This window comes from Bubalus kerabau, chromosome 5, assembly GCF_029407905.1.
Source record: "Bubalus kerabau isolate K-KA32 ecotype Philippines breed swamp buffalo chromosome 5, PCC_UOA_SB_1v2, whole genome shotgun sequence".
Taxonomy (NCBI): Eukaryota; Metazoa; Chordata; class Mammalia; order Artiodactyla; family Bovidae; genus Bubalus; species Bubalus kerabau.
This window is the reverse complement of record NC_073628.1, coordinates 14,649,442-14,670,763: the sequence shown is the minus strand read 5'-3', so window position 1 is coordinate 14,670,763 and position 21,322 is coordinate 14,649,442. Positions and strand designations below refer to the sequence as shown.

The 21,322-nt window shown below is 48.8% G+C and overlaps 1 protein-coding gene and 1 long non-coding RNA gene across 2 annotated transcripts; both read right to left on the bottom strand.

Annotated features, from left to right (window-relative positions):
* Window positions 1-239: 239 nt before the first annotated feature.
* On the bottom strand, window positions 240-7,971 carry LOC129653663 (uncharacterized). Its single transcript, XR_008715184.1, has 3 exons — window positions 7,938-7,971; window positions 5,847-6,271; window positions 240-541 (listed from the first exon to the last, which is right to left on the bottom strand). It is a non-coding gene; the product is annotated as an uncharacterized LOC129653663 (long non-coding RNA).
* Window positions 7,972-9,011: 1,040 nt separating this feature from the next.
* Window positions 9,012-18,433, bottom strand: PRPF19 (pre-mRNA processing factor 19). The gene is made up of 16 exons (XM_055581145.1): window positions 18,180-18,433; window positions 16,356-16,505; window positions 16,082-16,158; window positions 15,189-15,330; window positions 15,020-15,093; window positions 14,817-14,879; window positions 13,914-13,955; window positions 13,713-13,787; window positions 13,288-13,363; window positions 13,007-13,116; window positions 11,857-12,012; window positions 11,558-11,627; window positions 11,257-11,342; window positions 10,812-10,982; window positions 10,579-10,684; window positions 9,012-9,161 (listed from the first exon to the last, which is right to left on the bottom strand). Exons 1-16 carry the CDS (start codon window positions 18,196-18,198, stop codon window positions 9,064-9,066), a joined length of 1,515 nt encoding a protein of 504 aa, XP_055437120.1. The 5' UTR covers window positions 18,199-18,433; the 3' UTR covers window positions 9,012-9,063.
* Window positions 18,434-21,322: the final 2,889 nt, after the last annotated feature.

Below are 21,322 nucleotides of genomic sequence, written 5' to 3'. Positions count from 1 at the left end.
TTTTCCTCCCAGTTATGTTGCCCTCTGTGGTTCCAAGGCTCACCACAGACTCATCAGTGAGAGTGTTTCCTGGTGTTTGGAAACTTCTCTCTTTTTAAGACTCCCTTTCCAGGATGGAGCTCTGTCCCTACCTCTTTTGTCTCTTTTTTTGTCTTATATATTTTTCCCTACCTCCTTTTGAAAACAATGGGCTGCTTTTCTGGGTGCCTGATGTCCTCTGCCGGCATTCAGAAGTTGTTTTGTGGAATTTCCTCAGCGTTTAAATGTTCTTTTGATGAATTTGTAGGGGAGAAAGTGGTCTCCCCGTCCTATTCCTCTGCCATCTTAGGATCACGCCTCCTATTTGCTATTGTTTTAAATTGGCTGCATTGGGTCTTAGTTGCAGTTGTTTCATGCAGGATCTATCATTGGTGTGTGAGTTCTCTAGTTGGGGTGTGCAGCCTCTGGAATTCACGGTCTCAGTAGTTGCCCCACTTGGGCTTTAGCTGCTCCAATACATATGGGATCTCAGTTTCCAGGCCAGGGATCGAACCCACATCTCCTGCATTGCAAGACGGGTTCTTTTAATTTATCTACTTTTAATTGGAGGATAACGGCTTTACAATATTGTGTTGGCTTCTGCCATACATCAACATAAATAAGCCACAGGCACAAGGCGGAAACTTAAACCACTGGACCACCAAGGAAGTCCCACGCCAAGAATCATTTATAGTCTCTAACATCTAATAAATTGCCTCTTCGTCTCTCTTATCTACTCTCCCAAGTTTGTTTCCTTGTCTGTTAAGAGCTTTCGCAAGTCAAGGGGTGGATATCCTCATCTTTTAAGTTTCCCACTGAGTTGGTCATGAATTTTTCTTCATAAGGTCCTTCCATCTTGCTGTTTGAAAGGATTATGTAACAATGGATATTGTTTCCCTTTTATTTTTCCTCTTTGAACTTGGCAAAGACCTTTGCTACCCTATACAGTCAGAAAAGTAGCCATTTACTGTTTTGTGATGCTCCTAGATCAAAATGCAGGAGTTTTCCTCCCATGGTTGCATGTATACAGGCTCGGGATTTTGAAGGTAGCTTTGGCAAGTGCAATTTCCATGGTATACAGACTTCTGTCAACACTCCCACTTCAAAGGGTTCTGTTTGAAGAAGCAAATGTACAAAGAATGTGAACAATGACGACCCCTGCAGTGCTAAGTTTCCTGTGCTTTCTCTGGAAGGAAGCAGTCTAAGCTTTGACTTTCCTGAATGTCTAAATCCAGTTCTGCTGCTGCTGCTGCTGCTGCTAAGTCGCTTCAGTCGTGTCCGACTCTGTGCGACCCCAGAGACGGCAGCCCACCAGGCTCCCCCGTCCCTGGGATTCTCCAGGCAAGAACACTGGAGTGGGTTGCCATTTCCTTCTCCAATGCATGAAAGTGAAAAGTGAAAGTGAAGTCTCGCAGTCGTGTCCAACTTTTAGAGACCCCATGGATTGCAGCCTTCCAGGCTCCTCCGTCCATGTGATTTTCAGATTTGCCCAATTTAAAACTTCTTCCTTCCCTGAAACCACCTCCTGGTATGAGAAAGCACCCGAGCCTCAGGAACAGTTGAGTCAGACCTGATGGGGTTGATAACAACCTATTTTTGCTGACCTGTGACAGGAAGCAGAGCTGCTTGGCAGCCTGTCAGATTTTCTGTCTTCCTGCCCCTTGGGGAGAGGCCCAGGGGCTGTGCCAGCTAGGTGAGACCAAAGAGGATCCTATATCTCTCCATCTACACCAGGTTCCCTAATCCTGACACTGAGATTGTGGTGTGTATGTGTACTTGGTCACTCAGTCATGTCTGACTCTGTGTGACCCCATGGACTGAGCCCACGAGGCTCCTCTGTCCATGGGATTCTCTAGGCAAGAATACTCAGTGGGTAGCCATTCCCTTCTCCAGGGGATCTTCCCAACCCAGGGATCAAACCCAAGTCCCGTGCATCTCCTCCATTGGTAGATGGATTCTTTTTACCACTGAGTACCTGGAAGCCCACACTTTGCCTTAAATAGAAAGGAGAAGATGTCACAGCCTGTTTCTCCAACTTAAGTAAAATTCAGTTTTGTAAAGTGTGACTCCATGCCCAGACATTTCTGTAAGAGCGTTTTACCTAAAAGTGCTACTCTGTTGTAGCAGTAGGAAGACCAGATAGCCAGATGAGTCTTCCGAAGTAAACAACTATATTTATACATGTGTATTTAAAAACGTTGAATTCATTGCTGAACTAATTTTTTTTTAAAGGTTATGCACAGAGGCCAAAAATAAAGTAAAAGCAAAACCTCTGGGAAGTGAAACCAGCTTCTATTCTGGGGATTTCTGCAGAAGCCTGGAGGTCCTGGCGTTCTGCTTTGATGAGCACACGGACCACAGGTCAGCCCCGGGGCTGCCAGAGGCAGGGAGCTTCCAGGCAGTTGGGACTTCCAAGTTGGGACTCAGGGGGCCACATTTTCAGGCCAGAGAGAAGGAGAAACAAACCCACTGCATGGAAGAGGACCACATGGGATCTTGCATATCTTGATCATGGTGATGAATGGATGGATGGATAAGAAAAAAAAAAATCTCCACTGAGAATTAAAAGTACAATTCTCTTTTCTCTGGTCCAAATTCTTAGTCTAGGGCAGGGGTGAAGACTCTCAAAAATTCAATCTGGAGAAAATTCAAGGGCTGAATTTAACTTAAAGTGATCCCAGGGTAATAATTAAAGTAGTCCCTGGGCTCAAGGAGAAGCAGATGAAAATTTTGACTGGGGAAAAAAAAAAACAAAAGATTTCAACCAAAGTATGAAAGAATTCTCAGGGTCACAAACGAAACGAGAATTTCACAAGCCAAAAATCACAAGACACCATAAAAAAGAGTGAGAAGTCAAGGCTAACTGGGAATATATTTGCAACACATTGATAAGGGATTACTATCCAAAATGTTTATATATATATATAAAACTGCTACAAATCAATAGGAAAAATAATCCAAATAGGAAAACAGGCAAAGGCCTTTCACAAAAGATAAACTCAAATGGCCTACAAATGGATAAAAAGATGCTCAACCTCATTAGCAATCATGGATGTGAAAGTAAACTTCAAGATGCTATTATAGGACTTCCCTGGTGCCACAGTGGATAAGAATCTGCCTGCCAATTCAGGGGACACAGGTTCAATCCCGGTCCAGGAATATTCTACTTGCTGCAGAGCAACTAAGCCTGTGAGCCATGACTACTGAAGCCCATGTACCTAGAACCTGTGTTCTCCAACAAGAGAAGCCTCACAAATGAGAAGCCTGGAAGTGAAACTAGAGAGTTGCCCCCACTCTCTGCAACTAGAGAAAGCCCACGTGCAGCAATGAAGACCCAGCGCTGCCAAAAATATAGCAGTGTATACATATCAAAAAAGAGATGCTATTATATATACATCCCTCACATCCATCTGAGCCACCAGGAAAGCCCATGATAAATCACAATGGAAAAAAATATAAAAAAGAATATATAAATATATGTATAACTGAATCACTTTGCTGTATAGCAGAAATCAACACATTGTAAATGAACTACACTTGAATAAAATAAATTTTAAAAATTGTCATTACATATCATATATAATATGATATACATATGATCTATATAATATATATGATATAGATATATATGATCTACATAAGAAATCCTCCCCTAGATTAATATCCTAGGGAAAACCCTTGCACCAGAATGCTCACAGAAACACTATTTATAATAGCAAAATAACTGGAAACCATTATTGGGCTTCCCTGGTGGCACAGACTGTAAAGAATCTGCCTGTAATCCATGAGACCTGGGTTTGATCCCTGGGTCAGGAAGATCCCCTGGAGGAGGGCCTGGCCACCCAGTCCAGTATTCTTGCCTGGAGAATCCCCATGGACAGAGGAGCTTGGCGGGCTACAGTCCAAGGGATCGCAAAGAATTGGACACAACTGAGTGGCTAAGCATACACATGTCAATTATCAACATTAGGACATATAAGGGCAGTGTAGGGTATTCCTATATTGGGGCTCTACAGTGAATGACATGTAAGGATTAACCTGTCCAAGTTTATCCCTTACAGGCTGGCCTCCCAGGAAAGGAGATGGCCTCTTATCTCTGTGAAGTCCAGCTGCTGCCAAGAGCCTAAGGTGCTGATCATTACAAAGCTTGGACCCCAGCCCCTTAATTATGTCGGGGGGTTGGGGGTGTCTGGTGCTTCTCCAACTATATATGCAATGAGTGAATCCTGCTGCCTGCTAGCCACATCAAACAGCTGCAACAGCATGCTTTTGACCCTAGATTCATGGTCATTTCAGGAGAAAGAGCTGGGACAACCACCCCCACCACTGCCTGAACCCAGCACAAACAAGGAGCTGGCAGATTAGGGCCAGAAGCAAGATTCTGCCACATCATAGTGTTGTGTATCCCTTTCCCTGGGGACAACAACGGAGAAGCTGTGCTTCCCAATCACCCGACTCAAGAGCACCTCAGCCTGATGATGGGAGTCCCTCCCCTGGAGCACCCTGCCCAGGATGAATGTGCCCTGGGGACCTGGCTATCCCCATCCTCAGTGAATGCTGTTCCAGCAACCTAGGGGGTAGTTCTGTTTGGCCACTTGCACTTGTTGGCACAATAGTTAAGAACTATAGCTACATGAGAAGTCTCTTGGGAGTCCCTTGGACAACAAGGAGAGCAAAAAACTAAGTTCTAAAGGAAATCAACCCTGAATATTCACTGGAAGGATTGATGCTGAAGTTGAAGCTCCAATACTTTGACCACCTGATGCGAAGAGCTAACTTATTGGAAAAGACCCTGATGCTGGGAAAAATTGAGGGGAGGAGGAGAAGGGGGTGACAGAGGATGAGATGGTTGGATGGGATCACTGACTCAATGGATATGAATTTGAGCAAACTCCAGGAGATAATGAAGAACAGGAAAGCCTGATGTGCTGCAGTCCATGGAGTTGCAAAGAGTTGGACATGACTTAGTGACTGAACAACAATAGTTATGAGTGTCAGTACTGATAAGTCTCAAGAACAATGTTGAGTGGATAAAGTCAAAGATTGCAAGCTGAATGATTGCAGTTATACAAAGTACAAAAGTCAGCAAAAAAAAAAAAAGGAAGAAAAATAGATTATGGCAAAATTATAAAAGCAAAGATATAGATAGTGGCATAAATATAAAACCCTATATCAGGGTAGGATATCAGTTTCCTCTGCTGGGTAGAAAGAGGGATGTGTTTGCAGAAGGGTGCACAGTGGGTCCCCAATGCTCTTTCCTAAGCTGGGTGGTGGGTAGAAGGGTATTTATTATCCTTTAAACAGAAGATATGTTTTAGACCCTTTTGAATGAATGTTTCACAATTAAAAAAAAAAAAACACTTTTAAAATGTGGGTTAAATACCTGTTCCAAATTTTGAAACTTTTCAGATGAGATCTTAAGACTTCAAGCTGCTGATTGAGACTGGCTGTCTCCCAACCTGCCTTCACAATCTGTGGGTCATGTCCCCACATCCTGCCCCCCCGCTGCCCTCCACACTCTCTCTCACCCCATCCCTGCTCCCTCCTCCCTCCTAACTTGGGCAAGGCAGTGGGGCTGCCAGAGCCTCTCCATACACCAGCCACCCCTACCCTGGGACAACCTAGGGAATTTTTACTTCTCCAAAATGTGCCCATGTCAACCTCTCCCCAGATTTACCTGCCTTTCAAAAAAAGCTGCACCCCATCTTCTGCATTGGCACCTCTATCCGAAGTCTACAGCCCAGGGTCATGTCAGCTGTGTGCTCCCACCTCCCTGCCTCATCAAGTTGCACCTTGTGTCACCAGAGCTTAATAAATGGAAGACTTACAGGTGAAGAAGGCCCTGTGGGCCCCACTTTTATAACACAGGTGTGGATCCCAAGGCCACCAGGGCCAGCAGTGTCACGCCAGTGCAGACAACAGCAGGGAAGAGAAGCAGCCAGTATGGAGGGCTTCCCAGGAGGCATGTATCAGCTCAACAGCCCTGTTTGATTTGAGGCACTAACTGAGTTTTACAGACAGATGATATTAATAATCCATCACATGCTCTGTCGTGTCCAACTCTTTGGGACTTCACGGATTGTAGCCCGCCAGGCTCCTCTGTCCATGGGATTCTCCAGGCAAGAATACTGGAGTGGGTTGCCATGCCCTCCTCCAGGTGATATTCCCGACTCAGAGATTGAACCTGCACCTCTTGTGTCTCCTACGTTGCAGGCAGATTCTTTGCTGCTTGAATCACTGGGGAAGCCCACACCTGCAGAAGTGGAGACATGAAGACCTAAGTCGTAGAAAGCTGTAATGCTGGGATTCAAACCTGGCTTCTGACACCAGAAAGGCGAAAGTCGCTCAGTCGTGTCTGAGTCTCCAACCCCATGGACTGAATTCTCCAGGCCAGAATACTGGAGTAGGTAGCCTTTTCATTTTCCAGGGGATCTCCCCAACCCAGGGATCAAACCGGGATCTCCTGCATCGCAGAGATTTTCTTTACCAACTGAGCCACAAAGGGGAAGCCCTGACACCAGAGCCCACACCTAACCACAGCCCTACACTCCTGGAACACCACTCTAGGGCAGCCAGCTGTCTCGGAAGCCAGTTTAAAATCCCAGCTCTACTATAGTACTTAGTTTTCTGTCTGTGGAATGCAGATGATAGCGCCTGACTGGTGCTGAGAGCTGGGTCCTGGTGCCACTGTTACTGGGGAGACTAGTGTAACTACAGTGCCCCCAGGTGGCTGCCTTGGTCAGTGCCCCAAGGCTGAGCAACCTTCAGCAGCGGAGGCTGACAGGGAGGTGGGTGGGAACTGGGTCCTCATGCATGGACAGGTCCAGACGGATTGTCAAAGGGCTGAAGCTCACAGAGAATGCAATGAGCATTAATTACAAAAATTCATGAGCCTAACGATAAGGGCCCAGAAAAGGTGAGCCTCTTACAATCTTATCAACTGAGACCCAGTTCCAAAAGATTCACCTTCAAGGCAATGAGCTGAAATCTAGAGACACGGCAGGAGTAACAGCCCCTATTCCATTTTGGCTGAAATAACAAAGTCTGTCATCCATCCCCGCCCTCCCCCTCCCCACTACCACATCGTCTTTTGTGTTCTGAGTAGAGACAGACCTGGGCTTTGTTTGAAGCCCCAGAGTTGAAACTGTCTGCCTCTCGGCAGCAATGAATTGAATGCCAGCAGGGTACAGGGTGCTGCCTTCAAGGAGATTAAAACCTAAGTTTAAATAGTTAAGAGACAAATGAATAAACACCTCCAAGGTAATGTGGTACAGACATGCCAAATGCCATGAACCTGGGCTGAGTGAGGACACCCGCCTGGCAGGGCAGGGACCCCAGGGAGAGTAAAACAGCGGAGCAGTGGGAAGTAAAAGCGGCAGCAGCAGTTAAAATATGTACAGCACTCCCCGCGTTTGTCCGTCCAAACACTGCTCACACACTAACCTACTTAAGCCTTGTTCAGTCGCTAAGTTGTATCTGACTTCTTGAGACCCCATCTCTAGCCTGCCAGGCTCCTCTGTCCAGGGGATTTCCCAGGCAAGAATACTGGAGAGGGTCATCATTTCCTTCTCCAGGGGATCTCCCTAAACCCAGGGATTGAACCTGAGTCTCCTGCATTGGCCGGCGGATTCTTTACCACTGAGAGCAACCAGGGAAGTCCACCTCAGCCTTACATCCCTAGTAAGTACAGTATTCCCGTCTTAACGGACACTAAACAGAGACAAATTAATCAATCTGTCTGTGGCCTTACTCTACTAAGGGCCAAAGCCCGGAGTCTGTCCCCAAGCTCGCAGAGCCCACCTTCTAGGCTGGACTGCCAAGGTGCCTGAAGCCCCACGGGGGTGCAGGAAGCTGCCCAGTTGCTGGACAACCAAAGGCAAGGTTGTTTCAGGCATAAAATGAACAAAATGTCATCTCACATTCTTTTCCTCCGTGTTCCACTAGGACCGCTCTTTGAAAGGGTACTGATGATCTCCCAAGGCCATACCCAGTGGCACCATTCCAGCCATGCTGGTTTCCCGAGCCTGCGGCACACATCTTGACCTTGATCTTCCAGCCTCAGAACCTTCCCTCAACTGCAACACTCCTCCCCTTTAGCTCCCATCAGTCACCCTCCAGCTTATCATCTAGAAGAGGCCCTTCCTGACCACCCAAAGCAGCCGCACAGACTACCCTACCTTAATTCCCCAACCACAGGGGGTGTGGGTTCCCTGACATTCTGCTAATTTACTGTTTGCTGGCTGGGTCCTCCTGGACCAGTTTGACTTTTAATCTTCATATACCAGTCACAGATAGATTTCTGATTCAGGCCAGTTGAGACAGATTTTCTGTCCCCTTGGACTGAAGGACTGAGGATGCCCTGAGAGATGGCCAGTTCTGTGGCAGCGAGATCCTCAGCACTCTCCCCTTCCCCCACTTCCAGGCTCACATGGGAGCCACCCAAGGCAGGTGACATGAAACCCCATAAATCACAAAGTCAAAGCCTGCAGGGATGTGGAAGAATCATTCTGGCAAATGGCTTGTAGATTATTTTTTAATTTGTTGTCCAATTAAAGAGACAACAGAACAATGGGCATCCTGGTGGTCCAAGTCCTATTTGGCGCTCCCTCCCCTTGATTCTCCCCACTACAAACAGACACAGGAAGGCGGCTATGTTTGTTGTTTTCTTTTTTTAATGAAACTAGAGCGCTGCTTACAAAAACCTGCCTGAGTCCTCGGCCCAGCCCTTTCACAGTTCCCTTGGCTCAGCCTCTCCCCAACTCACAGGAACTGGAACACGGTGGGTGTGGAACAGCCATCAACTCCATCAACTCCTCGAAGAGAGGCCCTGGGGCCGACCCTGAGCCCTCAGAGGGTGACGGATGAGGGTAGTCCATGCCACTGTGGCTCTCAGGCCACCACCGGGACCAGAGTGAAATGATGCAAATGTCCCACCCCATACAACCCCCACCCCCCAGTAGTCTCTTCTCCCCTGCCCCCCACCCCCACCCCTAATGCTATCCCACTACTGAGACAAGGCCCCACTCCGGTCTGGTGAGCTGCTGCCTACAGACTGTAGAATTTGAGGCTCCGGTCCATTCCCGTGGAGGCAATGAACTTGGCGTGGTGTCCGAAGGCCACCCCCGTGGTCAGGCCACTGTGCTCTGTGGAGAGACAAGACAACAGTGAGGAGGCTTTTCTTCCTTGGGGTCTCAGCATCGACCCCTGATGACATGCTCCTCACCCATCCCTGTGACCTTGAAACCTCCCATGGCCTGTTAACCCCTAACGCCAGAGCTCTAGGGTGACTCACACGGCACTGAGCTCCAGAGCCTCCCTGGGGCTGGCCCGCAGCAGGCACTGTGTGTGGCTGGGCTGAGTGAACACAGGAACACCAGTCCCCCGCCACCTAAGCTTTTGGGGGCAGCTACAAATCAGCTCTGCTCAGCTCAGTCCAAATCTGAGAACTGACAGGAAGCTGGACTTGTTGGTATTTAGTTCTGAGTCCCTGTGTGTAACTGGAACAGCCTTATCAGCTTGTCCTAGCTCACACAGAAAGCTGGGCTCCTGGCACAGGGCAGGGCTGGGTCAGGGGCAGAAGACGCCAGGCAACCCTCCTCACTGGGCTTAGGTAGTTTATGGACACGATCACAGCCGGCTCACCACCTCCCCATTCTAAAGCTGCCCTGTGCTTCCAGCCCGCCACTCCACCGACTCTGCTCCAAATCAAGGCACCGGGGCCCAGGGAAGGTGAAGACCCATGGGCCACACCAGCAGGCCTGGCCACTTCTGGGACACACAGTGAGTAGAATCTGGGGTGGGAGAAGGTGCTTGTGCCCCGCCCGCCACCTGCTAATGAGAACAAGAACTTCATTAACAAAGATGGCAGCAGCTGCCATCCCTTCAGTTCCTGAAGGTGAAAGAGGCACCCTGTCCCCATGCAGGCCACCTCCAGGGCACCAGCCGGCACAATATGCAAAGCAGTGTCAATACGCCCATTTAAAGATGAAGTAACTACAGCTCCAAAAGGGAAAGTCATGTACCAGAGGCCACACTACTATCAGGAGGTGCCAACTTTGTTGAGGTGGTATTTGCGTATAACGTACGTGCATTCTCCTGTATACTTTAAGTCATCTCTAAACAACTTGTAATTCCTAACACAACACAAATTCTATGCAAATAGTTTTAAATATAATGTAAATGCTACATGAATAGCTGCCAGTGTGCAGGCAATTCGAGTTTTGCTTTTTGGAACTTTCTGGATATTTCCCCCCAACAAATGTTTTTGATCCACAGTTGGTTGAGTCTGTGGAGAATCAACTGTACTATTATTCTCCAGAGAAGTTAAGTAGCTTGCCCAGAGTCACAAAGCTTCGAGTGGCAGAGCTAGCATTTAAAGTCAGGCAGTCTGACTCCTGAGTTCCTTGTCTTAGCCACTAAACTCTACTGTCTCAGAGTGATTAAAAGCGGCTTTGGCAAATGCATGCCTGCCACTAGAAACCCCTAACCCAGTTAAACTTTCCCCACTGTCTTCTGGGCCAGAGCACCCAGAGACCTCAGGATCTTAGGGAAAGCCTCTACCTGTAAAGTGAAGAATCTCCGTCCACTGTTTACAGATGTAGATCTGGACATCGGTGCCGCCAAGGGCCAGGTAAGTACCGCTCTGGTCAAAGATCAACGATTTCACCTGCCAAAATCAGGAAAGACATCACATGAAAGGAAGCAGAAACTATGAGCAATTTAGGAACAACAGAGGCAGTTTAGAGTAATTCATCAACAAATGAGGAGGAGGGGTGACAGAGAAAGAGGTATACCTCAAAGTTGTTATCCAGTTGCAACGTCTTAAAGTTCTTAAGTTTGCGCAGATCCCAGAGTTTAACAGAGGAGTCATCGGCCGCTGTAGCCAGGTAGTAGCCGTTCTCCGAGAAGGCAATGCTGGTGATGGGGCCCGAGTGGCCGGGGAAGTTGGCCACATTGGTGCGCTCCTGCGGTTAGGGAGCAGGGAGTAAAATGTCACCCACTGGTCATGAGGGAGAAAATGGACAACTCTACTCCTGAGATGTCTTCCACCCTCAGGAAGGACAACCAGCAGGAAGAGCAAGGGTGGACGCCTAGCCTGGGGCTCCCAGACCACACCTACTGTGTCACACACACAGCCCCTTGGACACCCCTGGGGCCAGGTGCCATAAGCACTTCATCACACCACACAGGGACAAGAGCTCCAACCCTAGGCTGCAGACGGGGACGGCCATGTCCTACCTTCAAGTCCCAGATCTTGATCTGAGAGTCCATGGTTCCTGTCCCGAAAATGAGTCCATCAGGGTGGAACTGCGCACAGGTGAGAGCTGTGGGGCGGAGACAGACGGACGGTCAGAGCCCACCCTCAGGATACTAAGCACAGCAAAGGTAGGCTCCTCACTGTTCCTCCTGTTCCCTGGGCCAGCACTATGCCTGGCACTCAGCAAGCACTGGCAGCATGTATTTTTTAGAACAAATGAGCAACAGCTAAATAAAACATTATACAGCGAATGAAGAGCCCAACACTTAGGAGACAACTTACAGCATCCAGAGGTCTCATCGGTCACCTTGGTGAGCACACGTCCTGTCTGAATGTCAGAGAAGGCCCAGTACTGAAAAAACAGAGACAACAGAGCCGGTAAGACAGTAGGTCCCCAGGTTCTGATGGCCCCTCAGGAAGGCAGGGACCCTGGTTGGGCAGACCTTGGGCAAGGCCATCCCCTCTCTGTAAAGAGGAAATACTCTCTCCAGGTTCTGGGGACCCAGCTGGGTAAGATGTTTCCTCCTCCCCCCAGGATGCCTGAGTTTGGGGACCTCTTTAGGGCCTGGCTGGGACAATACCTGGTCATCAGAGGAGCTCAGGAGATAGTCACCAGTGGCGTGGAGGCTGAGGCCTGTCACAGCGCTCTCGTGGGCACGAACAACCTGTACGCAAGAGGCGTTCGGAACCGACCAAATCCTGATAGTAGCATCAGGGGAGGCAGAAAACACCAGCTCCTAAAAGGAAAGCAAAGAGGCAGATTATCAGAGACAGAAAAGATGGACCACAATCATCTTGCAAAAGGGGATTGGGGACGGCCACAGCCCTGCCAGGCCTGGAACCTTCCATCCACCCAACAACACCTGAGTGGGCCAAAGGGTAAACGCTATCAGGATGGGAAATTAAACAGCATTTGGCCAAGTGGAGGAGGCCCTGCCATCTAGTGGTAAAAAAGATTAGTGAACCAGAGGGAAACCATCCATCCCTTTCCCGGGAACAGAGAGATATACACCTAGTGCAATTCAGGAACTGAATGTTTAATCCCATTTTATTTAAATAGCCTCATGTAGTTAATGGCTCCTTAGGACAGGTAAGTCTGAGCAGTAGTAGGCCTGGAAGGGGTTGTGAAGGCATGTCCTAGGCATCCCACACTTAAGAATTCAGGGGCAAGTTAATTCTCAGAAAAACTGGTAACAGGGAGAACTCACATAGTGTCACGAACCTATTATTTTGGTTAGTTAGGACGTTAAAACTCGTAAGGTAAAACTACCATCTTCCATCAACACAACTGCGTAAGAGAAATAACATACTAACACGCTCAGCATCAAGTTTCCATCCCCCGGCCTGGAAGACTGTGGGAAATCTGGACCTATCCATCCCCCTCAGACACATGGGGCAGAATTTTGTTGAACTTTGTGCTCTGCAGTCTGTATTTTAAAATAGTGTAGAGATTCTTCCTTCCCTAACATAAAACTTTTCAATATGCTTTTCAAACTATATATTTCCTTTCTTCCCTGGTTTGAAGGCCACTGTTTCAGGAGTTTTGACAGAATAGTGGGCAATCCCATGACCCGAAACCTGGCCCTGAACCGCCAGTGCTGAAGAGCTGGCACTCTCAGGCCCGTGTCACTTCACCAAGAAGGCAACGGGGGTGGGGGCCTGGTTCTGGGACCTCACACCATGGGAACAGGGCTCAGAAATAAGGGCTGAGGGTGCTAGGGGAGCGCTTACCTGGGACGGGTGAAAGACCACGCTGGTAACCTTCTTGGTATGGCCTTTGAGGGTGGCCAAAATCTGCTCAGAACTCTTGTCGAAGACGACGACATTCTTATCTGCCCCACCTGGAGGGGACCAAAATGAGATCCAAAAATGAGTCAGGCTCCCAGGCCCCTCTGCCAAAGGTTCTTTTGTCCCCAGATCCAGAGAGGACAGGAGTGGGCACCCTCCTTGCTGTCCTTCTCCTACCCTTCCCCCACCCCCTTCTCGGCTTGCTGGGCTGGGCCCACTCTTACCGGTGAGGATCTTGTTGGTGTCGGAGGGGCAGAGGTCCAGGGCGAGGATCCCGGGAATGCTAGCACTGTGCAGCCCCTATGCAGAAAAAGCCACATCAAACCCAGTCACGGCTGAATCAAAGCAGGCCACAAAGCCACTCAACGGCTCCAGCCCCGGCCCTGGCCCCAGCCCCAGCCCTGGGGAACAAGAGTGACTTCTGTTCCTGGTCCACTGTGCTTGGCTTTCTGCCCGGATGCAGCAACTCCCATCAGTGATGATGGGGAAGGCCACAGCTGGGCAGGAGGAGAAACCCTGACAACTCAGCAGCCAAGGTGAAAAACAGTGAGGGCCAGAGGCCCTGGACAATGCTTCATGCTGGCCTGTCCCACCCTGGAAATAGCCCGGAGGACCCTGACTCCCAAGTCTGTGGGACCGAGCCACTCACCACATGTGATGCCACCTGCCGGTATTTGCTGAGCTCTTCGGGCTTCACCAGCTCCTCAGGCACAGTTTTCCCTCTCTGAGAAAAAGAAAAATCCCCCAAGAAGTTACTGCGTGCAGGAATTAATTGGCCATCCCCTCTCCTCCTAAGGGAACCACCAGCTCCTCCAGGTCAGCTCTGGGCCCTGGCCCTGGGAGGACTCACCTTCTTCCGCTCTGTGGTGAGCACGGTGGCCTTGTCTTGAAGCTGGGGGAGAGAGGGGAATAAGCTCAATGTGAGACAAATTAATTTGCCAGAAAAAAGCACAGTGAATGCTCGTCACATCTACGCTTTCGCAAGCCATCACCAAGAACTCATCATCGGCCAGGCTCTGTGCTAAAGGCTTCTGTGCAATATCTTTTTTCACTTTCACTCCAACCTTATGAGGTGGGTGTTGATGACTTTGTTTCTCAGAGGAGGAAACTGAGCCCCAGAGCAGGTGCAGTCACTTGCTCAGGGCCACAGAGGCAATAGCTGGCAGGGCTCCCAGACCACGCCTGTGCCACTATGGTGGGAGCTGAGATACTGACAAGCTACATGGCTTGGAAAAGACACAAACTATCAACTGGTACTAAGGAGGATCCCCAAGTCACAGAGCACAGACACAGAATCAGGGGCCAGCTCTGCCTCTTGTGAGCTGTGCTTTTGACTCTGAATCTACAGATTCTTCATCTATAAAATCAAAGTGATCACTCCTATCCTGTCTCCTTCAGAAAATAAAAAATGAAAACATGTAACAAAATGCTTTAATATCTGCAAAGAACCCTAATAAGAGCAACAAATTGTACTTAATAATTAAAATCTTTAAAATTCCCACAAGTCCATAGAGTAGGTACTATCATCCTCACTTTAGTAGCAAGGGAAATTAGACATAGGATTAGTTAAGTCAGCCCAAGGTCATAAAGCTGATAACTGGGGACATCAAAACACAAAGCCAGGCAGCCTGGTTGAGTGTGTGCTCTGTACGACTCCACTCCATCTCCAATTGGATGGGGTTTTTACTCATATTGGACTCCAGGCAAAAGGGAGAGTCCATCAGCTTTCCCACCAAGCGAGAGCATGACGTACCTTCTGAATAATCTCAGGAGTCATTCCCACCAGTTCGCCCAAATCCATTGGCTCGCCTGCACCCTGAAGAGAACAAGGAGGAAGGAAGGTGAGAGGAGCACGGAATGCCAGAGGAGCACAGAATGCCCTCCTCCTCCCTTGCAGAGGAGGCTGATGGGCCACCACGCACACTCCACTGCTGGCGGGGCTGCGGGGACACTCACCACAACACTTGGCTGGGAGCTTGGCACAGCCTGGGGCACAATGAGACCGGCCTGAGGTTTCAGGGTCGCCAGAGCTGAGAGAGAAGGCAATGTTAGGAATGGGCTATTACAAAACAGGCCTGCCCCAGAGTGGACCCCAGAGTGGGGGATGGCAGGCCGGAGGCTGTACCTTCTCGGGCAGCAGTGACTTCCTTGGTGAGACGCGCAATGACACGGCAGGCGGCATCGTGCTGGTACAGAGCGTGGGACAGCTCCTGGCGGGTGGTCTGCAGCTGCTGGCGCAGGGTGAAGCTGTGGAGCATGACCGCATCCTGGGAGAGGGAGACGCCACAGTGAGGGGGCAGGGAGGTGTGGGGAGCACCCAGCAGTGGAGTCAGCCCTTGATAAGAGGACGCTCTTATCTTAGGCCAACCCCACGGCCTAGACCGGTATCAGTGACCCAAGCAAGATCTGAGTGACCCTGAACTCGCGAGCAGACACTCCCAAGCTCCTCATCGTGCCAAACCTTGGGCATACAGACAGGAACAGGGGCCAGCTCTTCCCACCCGTCTTCTCTAATTTACCGGCACATCTCCAGCATCATGCTGTCATCTCACCAGAAAGGAATAAAACCACTGGAGCTGCTGTTTATTGACTGCTCTCATTGTGTCAGGCACTGAGCCAGGCAGTCCTCAAGATGCAGTCCTTGACTCATTCATATTTACAGCACTTACTATGTACCTGGTTCTCACTGCTGGGGCTCTAATGAGTAAAACAAGTCCCTGACACCATGAAGTTTATCTTACTCCGAGTCTCTGAAAACCCTGAGACAGGTACTAATCCATGCAATATGGTCAGGAAAAGCAGCACTTGGATACTTGCCAAGGGACATGGCAAGTGGGCAACGGAGCAAAGGGTGGAGCCCAGATCTGTGTGACATTAACAACCGAGCTCCTCCTCTGCTTTCATCCTCCCCTCAAAACAGAAAATAAGGCTCCATCCCTCCCATCCCCACCCATGTCCTAGTCCAGTGATCCCCTCTTTTCAAGTGGCGAAAATATAAATTCTCTTCCAGGGACTCACCCACTCATCCTGCAAGGCTTTCAGAATGGCTGGGATGCTGGTGGCTGAGGGAGGCTTGGGCCGGATTGGGTGAGCAACTGCCAAGAGAGACAAAGTGGGCATGAAAACTCATGACCTAGGGCGTGCTGGCCCTCCCACACTCTTTCCCCTTCAGCCTGCACTAACAGACCACCGTCTCCTCCCCCGACTCCCACGTGCTATGTACCCGCCACCCTTCCCACCTTCCCAGGCTTTAGGCTACGACTGCCCTGGACTGAGGCTGGCCAGCAGGCACCTTTGATATCAATGAGCTGCTCCTCGGACAGAGGCTGGTTGTTGATGGGATCTGTGCCGTTCTCTGCAATATACTTCTCAATGAGCCGCCGCTCATACACATGATTAGAAACGGGGGACACACAGGGGTGTTCTGGCACTTCATTGGAGACTGCGGAGAAAAGGCAGGTGGTGAGCCTGGCGTGGTGACAGGGACCCTGGCCAAGGGGACACTTCACCTTTGGCTGGCCTCCACAAGACCTTGCCTCCCTACACTCAGCTAACAGGAATCAAGACCTGAGACCAAGCCAGTTTTGGACGGTACCCACAGTGCTTTCCAGCCACTTAACTAGCTTCTCCATCAGTCTCTGACAGTCAGGTAGTCAACAAATAATTGCTGCACGACTACTAAACGCTAGGCACCTAGGGAGCAGTCAATAATTCCTGCCCATCTCATTTCTGAACAAAAACGCTTAGGCACCCATTATACAGCAGGACAGGAAGATACACACAAAGCCCTTCAAATCTCAGACTAGGGCCTAGATGGATTCTCAGACAAATTACAAGGCGATGTGACAAGTGCTATGATAACAAAGTATTTATTTACATAGTGTTTACTAGGTGCCAAGCTCCAATGAAAACACTTTCCATTGATGAAATCATCCTCACCACACCCCAACAGAAGTATCCATTTACACCCCTGAGGATTGGGACTGTAGCTGCTCTCTGACTTCCAGTACAATGCAGGTGCTTGGCAAATGCTCAGTAAACATCTAACAGACCAGCGAATGGCGTGGAGCTGATGGATACTGAAAAGATGTTCCTCAGGACTGAAACAATGAATGTGAAAATACTCTGCACACTGTCATTTCTTTAACGCTTAAGGACTCTTTTTCTAGTCACATTTCCTTTCACTCTTTCTCTCCTTTGTTTTGGGTTTATGGGGAGGTTCTGAGAAGAGTCAAGAGCTTGAGAGTTAGGAAGCCGAGAGAGAAAAGGATGAGCAACTAATAACCAGATGAACAACCAGAATGCAAAACACCCACTCTCCTCAATAACACATCCAAAAGACAGGACAAAGCATTTGAAATAAGCATGGATTCAGGGTCAGAGAACCTGGCTCCGTCACACAGCTCTGCCACTAACTAGCTGTACTCTGTTTTACAAAAGCCACATTTCTCCTTGACCCTTACATCCTTATCTGTAAAACCGGATCTTTATTTCTGCTTTGGAGAATTCCTGTGGGGACATAACGACTTTGCAGTCTTGCAAGCACGCTGTAAACCAACAGAGGCTTTTCCAAATGTGCAGCTGTTTTCATCAGCCCTACAGGGTGAGGCTGGTCTGGCTCCCAGGCCTGTCACCGCCTCCAACTTACTGTGCGACCTTCGCAAACTGCAGAAGCGCTGCCTACCCAAGCGGGGCCTCAGACAACACATCCAGTGCCAAGGCCATTATTTTTGCAGTTTGGGAAACTGAGGACCTCATCCCGGCGCCAGATCACAAAGCCAACTGGAGGCGGATCCTGCACAAGCCCTCTGGCTTCCTGCTTCCTATAGAGACCTCTTTCTCCTGCACCACCAGCTCCCCGCTATCCAAGCCTCAGATCCACTGCGCAAACGAGGTGGGTTGCCTCTGTGCAGCCTGCGAGAATGCACTGGAGACGTTATGTAAACTATGAAGCGCTGCGCAAACTGACCTCACGCTGGAGGAGGAAGACCCCCACCCCCACCCCCCGGGCTGACAGGCCGCCGCCCTGCCTTCCCGGAGCCGCAGAGGCGCGCAGATCCTCACGCTCGGCTCTCCGGCCTCCGGCGCCCCGCGAGCGGCAGCAGCCGATACTCACTAGAGCAGATCAGAGACATGGCGCCCTCGCTGCACTCCGAGGCTCCTCACGCTGGGCTCCGGGATCAGCTTCTGGGCCCCCGCGGGACACTTCCAGTTCCCTCGCTGCTTCCAGACACTCAGCTGTGAGCGGGGAGCTGCCCCGCGGAGCGATGCTCGCGAAAGGCTTCACGTGGGAGTGTGGCCAGTCGCGCGCCTCAGACTCCAGAAATTAACGGAAACTGTCCTTTCCCATAATGCAATCAGGCAGGAAAGGGCGCGCCAGGAAATACTCGGCTATTTCCGGGACCTCTCGGCTAGTTTCGTAAAGCTCCAATGGCTGGGAGAGGAGATTCGAAACTACATTTCCCTTAATGCATGGGACCTTAAAGCCAATCAATTTAGCTACACTCTTTTGAGCCAGGGGCGGTGGAACGACCGTCTTGCAAATATTGGAGTATATGAGAATTAAAAAAAAAATGCTATTAGTCTTTTATTTCGTGAGCATGGTATACTTTGATTTACTTAGGTCTTCTGTAATATTTTTTCAGTATAGTTTTATATTATTGTCCATAATGGTTTTCCATATTTTATGTCTATTTTTGAGTACTTCATAATTTTTTATTCTATTTTCAAAATTTTAATTTATTTTTAATTGGAGGATAATTGCTTTACAATGTTCTGTTTCTGTAAGAATTTCTTAAAGAACTTTAAAAAATGCATTTTTCTGGGGTTTAATTTAGAGAGTCTGCATTTTCAGTTCATGCCCCATGTGTTTCTCTGGCAAGTGTTTCTCAGAGGACTAGCTTTGGAAGACCCAGTGAAGATGAAGATACACATGGGTAGAGAAGCTAACACTGGCTAAGAAACTCTTCTGTCTTGCCCGTACTACCAGTTTGCTCTGTGATTTTGGGCAAGTCATCTGCTTCTTGGACACATTGGCCTTTCAAGCCCTCAAACTTACCCACTCTGACTGGTTCCAGATCCTTCACCTGGAACACGTTCCTCAGTCTCTGCCCTTCTCCCCACCCCTCCCATCCTTTCCAAAGTAAATCCAATCTCACTCTAAATCGCACTTCCTCTGGAGTCTCTCTTATTGACCCCTGACTGAATTTTAGTCCCCATGGCACCCTGTAATTTTCCTTTGAGTCACTCTGGGATAGCTATAATAATTTAGTTCAAAGAATTTATGATTTATTTTTGCTTGTGCTGGGTCTTCACTGATGTGAGAGGGCTTTCTCAGTTGCAGTAAGCAGGGGTTACTCTTTGTTATGGTGTGTGGACTCTCATTACAGTGGCTTCTCTAGTTGCAGAGCGCAGACTTAGTTGCCCCTCTGCAGGTGGCATCTTCAGGAACCCGGGATTAAACCTGTGTCCCCGGCATTGGCAGGTGGATTCTTAACCACTGGACCACCAGGGAAGTCCCACTATAATCATTTAATTATGTACAAGTATCTGTTTGCTGTCTGGGTTCTCTGGCAGATTATAAAGTCTGTAATGGCAGGAACCATGATTCTTCTGGTCACTGCTGTTTCTCAGGGTTTAGCACGGTGCCTGATACATAGCAGGAATATCATAACTATTGTTGGTTGAATGACAGGCTGCCTGACAATCCAGGCATCTTAAGCATTTGTATGTGGTAGGAAATAAAATCAATCTATTTAGAGGGGAACTTGAACCAGAGGTGGTTAGACTTGATTGGATTGACTTGATTGGATCTACAGCAGATAAGCTATAGAATCATAACCACATTTCCAGCAGATTCCTCTGGAAGACATTTATTGGATGGGTTGCAGAGGGAGGCAGCAAGACCCAATCATTCACTTATTGGATAAATCTTTATGCTAAATGACTTTAGTTGTGACTGACTCTGTGTGACCCTATGGACTGACTATAGCCTGCCAGGCTCCTCTGTCCATGGGATTCTCCAGGCAAGAATACTGGAGTGAGTTGCCATGCCCTCCTCTAGGGGGTCTTCCCAACCCAGGCATTGAACCTGCATCTTTTACCTCTCCTGTATTGGCAGGCAGGTTCTTTACCACTAGTGCCACCTGGGAAGTCCCATCTTTATTGAGTACCCACTATGTGCCAGTCAGACATTATACTTGACATTGGGGATAGCACTTTGAGCAAAACCAGAGGTGTCCCCATGAAAGTGAAAGTGAAAGTCACTCAGTCATGTCTGACTCTATGTGACCCAATGGACTATACCATCCATGGAATTCTCCAGGCCAGAATACTGGAGTAGGTAGCCATTACCTTCTCCAGGGGATCTTCCCAACCCAGGGTTCGAACCCAGGTCTCCCTCACTGCAGGCAGATTCTTTATCAACTGAGCCACCAGGGAAGCCCATGTCCCTATGGTAGGGAGCTTACAGCTGTGACAGAAGAATGGAGGAAACAGGGAGTTGTTTCCAGGCTGTTGAGTTTCAAAAGCCAGGCCCTCATGAAATAGAAAGGATTCAGGGCAACTGATCTTGGAGTAACTATTAGAGGTGAGAATTTTATCTCAGTTTCCTCCTCACTTCCCCCAGTCTCAATCTCTGCACAAAGGAGATAAAGATTACCTAAGGTTGGGAAGCAAAGAGGTGGGGGGAATGGCTATAAGATAACTGTCAGTGGGTTCTCAAGATTGGAACTCTATGCCCTGCTTCCCTAGGCCAAGACTGCTGCTGCTGCTTGAGAAGCAAGGGTACACTCAGGTCAATAACCCAGAAGCTCCATTTCGCAGGTAGATTAAGTTACAACCTTGTGGACAACTGATAGAGGATTAAGCAGGACAGTGCACCTCAAACAACTAAGGATTAGGTGGATTCTCCCCCTTCACCCTGTTAATTTTCCAGAAGGTTTATACAGACTGTAAAACAAGGGTGGAAAGAGCCTTGAACTGTCTAAGAATGTCCCTCCACTCAGATAGAAAAGAGAGTTGAAAAGAAGTTTACTTGGGACTTTCCTGGTGGTCCAGTGGCTAGGACTCTGTGCTCCAGATGCAAGGGGTCCAGATTCGACCCCTGGTTGGGAAACTAGATCCCACATGTTGCAATTAAAGATCCTGCATGCCACAATGAAGACAGAAGAGCCCAAGTGCTACAGTTAAGACCCAATGCAACCAAATAAATTAAATATTTTTTTTAAGAAAGAAGAAGAAGAAAGGTGGACTTCTCTG

Excerpts from the sequence above, each read along its gene's own strand:
- PRPF19 (XM_055581145.1), bottom strand. Across the intron at positions 15,331-16,081 it reads AAGCCTTGCAGGATGAGTGG|GATGCGGTCATGCTCCACAG; the intron begins GTGAGTCCCTGG and ends TCCCTCTCCCAG. Across the intron at positions 12,013-13,006 it reads TGGTCTTTCACCCGTCCCAG|GAGCTGGTGTTTTCTGCCTC; the intron begins GTAAGCGCTCCC and ends CTTTCCTTTTAG.